Raw genomic sequence first — 4,991 nt, forward strand, 5'->3', positions numbered from 1 at the left:
ATGTTCTGTTCAAACAACTGCCTCTTGGTCCAGGTACAGATTCCTCATGAGCACAATTAAGTGTTCTGGAATAGTCATACTTCACAATGTTGTCCATAGTTTGTCATGATCCACACAATCGAAAGCCTTTGCGTAGTCAATAAAGCACAGGTAAACATCTTTCTGATATTCTCTGCTTTCAGCCAAGATCCATAAATAATGAATGAAGTTCTAACAAATGCTACAAGAATGAACCCTGAAAACACGCTAAAACAAAATGATACAAATTATAGGATCTCATTTGTATGAAACATCTAGAATGGATACATGCAGAAACAGATTTGTGGTTACCAGGGCCTGGGGGAGAGAAGAAGAAATAGGGAGTTAATGCTTAATGGGTACAGAGTTTCCTGTATTTAGGATATGAAAACTTTTGGAAACAATTAGAGGTGATGGTTGCACATCGCTGAGTGTGATTAATGCCACTGACTTGTGCATCAAGGATGGTTAAGATGGCAAATTGTATGTTGTATAAATAGCCCCCGATTTTCAACAGGGTTCTGAGGACTTGGTCATAAATTGGTTCTGATGTAAGTCAAAGGTGTCATTCTTTTTCAGTTGTCATTATTATTGTCTTTTGCTATCAGCATCTTTGGTGATTGCCGGAAGAATGATAACATCAGTAAATTCCGTGATTTTTGTATGTAGTACATGTTGTTGTTTTTAAGTGCCATTGAATCAATTCCGACTCACAGAGACCCTGTATAAGGTTTCCAAGGAGCAGCTGGTGGGTTTGAACTGATGATCTTATGGCTCACAGTCCAGTTTTGATCCTACAGCGCCACACCAGGAGTCCTTGCAGATTAGCAACAACAACAAAAGATGGTCTTAAGTGCATACCTAACCAATATATTGTAAATCAGGGACTATCTGTATATAATATACCATCAGAGAATATAGGTATTGTGAGACTATAAATGGGTGCAGTGATTCTTCCCAGGAAGTAAGGCAAAAGTGTCTTGAGAAGAGAGGACATTTAAATCAGGAAATAAGTTGGCTAGACGAAGGTAGACCAGAGACACAGAGGGCAGGCATCAGTGCACAGCCGGCACTGCTGTATAGTTTAGACCTGGGAGGCAGACGCTGGGGCCAGCAGGGGATGAGGCCAAAAAGGTAGGATGGAGCCAGGCGAGGAGTGCCTCCTTGCGTGGCAAAATACAGAGTTTGTAATTTATCTGTAGGTTTTCTCTTTTTTCAAACAAAAATATTCTTTTATTATAGTAAAACATTTATTGTGAATTGAGTGAAGGTATTTGGATAATCAGTATTTATAACAAAACCATTGCCATTTCAACTACTTTTACAACTCCGTGACATGAGCTACATTCACTGTGTTGAGGGGTCATCAACACTATCAGTTTCCAAATTTTGTTCTCGCTCTTAGTGAGAACGCTAATCGAAACTTAACGTTCCTTATGGGTTCCTTTTCCAAAAGGGAAGTTATATGAAGAGATCTGTTTTTCAGAGACACAGTTTTCACAGCGTGAGAAATGGTCTGGAGCAGAGGGAGACCCTCAATAGAAAACGCTTAAAATTACGTGCCTGGGCGGTGATGAAGGCTTAACCCTCGCACTGGGGAAGGAATGGAGGCTACAAAAGCTCGTAACCAGCATCTGATGACAAGAAATGGAGGTTCAGCAGGACACACAGCTTTTACCCGCCAACTCCCACACCATTCCCAGGAGGTCCTTACGTGGAATCCAGCAGTGTGCCATCCAGAAGGGAGGCGTTGTAATGGTACTTGAGGTAATCCCCTTTCTTACTCAGCACTGAGCAGTCGGAGGGCTTGTAGTGGGAGGTGATGCTGATAGAGTCCGAGGGGTTGTGGAAGTCAATCACGTGGATGTCAAACACCAGCACAGCTGAGCCAGGGATGTTCCCTAAAGGACAGATGTGCTGAATTAATGAATGAAGCCTCAAAGCAGCAACACGTGTACCTCCCAACATGTGTCCTCATGACCTCCAGCAAGCAACATGGAGACCTGGATGCAGAATCCTAGGTAATACCAGGAAATGGAGCTGGAAGGCTTTTTAGTCACGATGTTTGTTCCTCGGCAGCAACAATGGAGAAACTTCGTATCACATACTTAGGACATGTTGTCAGGAACAATCAGTCCCTGAAGAAGGACCTCATGCTTGGAAAAGTAGGTGGTGGTGGTGGTTATGTGATGTGGAGTCAGTTCTGACTCATAGTGAGCCTGCACAGGGTTTCTGAGGCTGTAAATCTTTATGGGAGCAGAAAGCCTCATCTTTCTCCTGTCAAATCACTGGTAGTTTCAAACTGTAGATCGTGAGGTTAGTATCCTGACTCATAACCACTATGCTACCAGAGCTCCTTTGGAAGAGTAGAGGGTCAGCAAAAAAGAGGAAGACCCTCAACAAGATGGACTGATACAGTGGGTTCACACATAATAACAACTGTGAAGATGGTACAGCACCAGACAGCGTTATGTTCTGTTGCGCGTGGGGTTGCTTTCAGTTAGAGCTGACTTGACGACACCCAGCGACAACAGTCCTCATTTACAGATAAGGAAACTGAGGCACAAAACTGCCCAGAGTTTTACCATCAGTTACAGCATAATTTGAAATAAAATTCAAGACTATGGGCTACTACCCCTCTGGAATCACTGAGCCTAAAAGATTCATGACTAAATTCATCACAGATGAAGAAATCATACCTCAGCCAAAAGTAAGAGGTGGGATAAGAGAACTATCGGTAGAGGGAAAGTCCACTCTAGAGTTCTATCACTGTTTTAGGAATAAATAAAATAAAAAACTTCACAAGGGACAAAAAGCCCAGTCAGTGCTTAGCACATATACAAGTACACATAGTGCTTGTACAGTACATCCTATTTAGTCTACACAAACTTATTGATATTCTTTTCCATTCTCGTCACTTACATGTAATAGTGTTTTGTGCCTCTTGGTTTGTGCGCATGTTTTCTCTCTTTCTATCTCATACAAACACATACACAAACACCCACACACTCTGAATAGGTTGCCTATTAAGTACAGGCACATTTTATATGAATTAATTTATTGACTTCTCATTAAAATACTACATCCCCAGTTTACAGATAAGAACACTGAGCACACACTTTGAGGCTTTCTCCAAGTTCACAGTGTAGTGATTAGAGAAACTTATCCTTTGACAACAGAGCAGAGGTACGTGGTATTCCCTAGTGGTTGGGGCTGTTGATGCAATAGGAACAGGATGTCACGTCATTCCCACAGGAAACAAATTGCAGAGGGAATCCTGGTGTGGTGCTGCGGGGTAATGTGCTGGACTGCAAAGTTGGTTTAAACCACAAGGTTGGTGGCTCAAGCTCACCAGCCGTTCCTTGGAAACCCTACACAGGGGCACTATGGGTCAGGACCAACTCAACAGCACTTAACAACAACAACATGGCAGAAGTCTGCTCTCAAGAAAGTTGTTTAGAATCAGGGCCAAGGGCAGCTCTACATGGAAAACTAGTACACACTAATGGGATGAGTAGCTGTAGTTTCTTATCTTTGGAAACCCATTAAACTCACCTAGGAATCATCCCAGAAAACATTATGGTAAGTGAAAGAAGCCAGGCACAAAGGCCACATATATTATCCCATTTATGCAAAATATTCAGAATAGGGAAATCTATAGACAGTGGGTTAGTGGCGCTTCCAGGCAGTGAGGGGTTTCATTGTAAGGTAATGAAAATGGTTTGGAATCGAGGTAACTATTGTTATATACTTCATTCTATAAATGGAAGACTGCTGTGGTGTTGGAGGGTAAGAGTGGGCGGCTATTCATAAGCGGCATTATATAGGGGATCATTATGCCAAGCCCTCTATTTTTGTATATAATAACAATTTTTCTATTAGCTGCAAGGTTGATGGTTCAAAACCACTAGTCGCTACTTGGAAACCCTACACTGAGTAGCTACGAATTGGAACCGACTCAATGGCACTTCACAACAACAACATACAGAATTCTGCGACAACAGTTACCCCATTTTCTCCCTGTGGTTCCGATTTCCATTCCACCCACCTTCCCATCCCTTCTCAATTAGTAAATGTTGCCCTTTTGGTTTTGAATGACTGACCATTCCATGGACAGTATGCCTTACTAGTGTTATTGTCCCCCCTATATATCTATCTACTGCTTGACTGAAAATTGGACCACGAGCGTGAGTTCCTTTCTAGACCTGAAGGGTGGTCAGGGGCCACATTCTCAGGTTCCTTTGATCTCTTTCTGCCCAGTAAGTCTGGTCTGTTTTGTTTTTTTTTAAACAATAATTTTGAGTTTTGTTTCACATTTTCTCCACTCTACCACAGATCCTTTCTAACGTGATCCCTTTCAGAGCCATTGGTAGTGGCAGCCAGGCATCATGTAGTTCTTCTGCTCTTAGAGTCATGGAGATTAAAGTTCACATGTTCCATTAGTTCACTGGACTAACTGATCCCAAGCCTCTTCAGTTCCTCTTTTTTCCACCCATGGAGAGACCAATAGCTGCACCTTAAATGGCCAATCATACATGAGCTTTTAAGATACCAATTGCTACTTATCAAAGTTGGATGTAGAACACTGTCTTTGTGGACTATGTTATGACAATTGACCATGGTGTCCTCTGAGATTATGATCCTGAGGCCTCAGACCCAGGAACTCATTGCATGAAGATGTTTGATAAGATCTAAGAAGTTTTCATCATTTGCCCATTGTATACTCCACCATATTCATGTGTACACACTCGTGTACAAATACCCTCTTTCAAACGCTAAACTCTTTGTGGGTATACTCCCACTCTTCCTCCCATATCCATTCAGCCTATGTCCCTGACATCATTTTTAAGCCTTAAACCAAAAATATCCCTTTCAAAAAACTAAATGAGAGCTTAGCTTAACTAGTAAAGAATGTCTGCCTTCAGAGACGATGACCTGGAGAGATGGAGCAACTGGGGACTTTAGACCCAGAG

At 42.1% G+C, this 4,991-nt stretch overlaps 1 protein-coding gene across 4 annotated transcripts in view; it reads right to left on the reverse strand.

Moving 5' to 3' along the window:
• FKBP9 (FK506 binding protein 9, 63 kDa) overlaps window positions 1-4,991 on the reverse strand; it is a 93,084-nt gene that overhangs the window by 27,211 nt on the left and 60,882 nt on the right. For all 4 annotated transcript variants that reach the window (XM_006832147.1, XM_006832145.1, XM_006832148.1 and 1 more), the window contains one exon: window positions 1,733-1,919. In XM_006832147.1, the coding sequence (XP_006832210.1) occupies window positions 1,733-1,919 (187 nt within the window). The remainder of the gene's footprint in view (window positions 1-1,732; window positions 1,920-4,991) is intronic.

The sequence above is a fragment of the Chrysochloris asiatica genome, unplaced genomic scaffold (assembly GCF_000296735.1).
Source record: "Chrysochloris asiatica unplaced genomic scaffold, ChrAsi1.0 scaffold00006, whole genome shotgun sequence".
In the NCBI taxonomy this organism is placed as follows: domain Eukaryota; kingdom Metazoa; phylum Chordata; class Mammalia; order Afrosoricida; family Chrysochloridae; genus Chrysochloris; species Chrysochloris asiatica.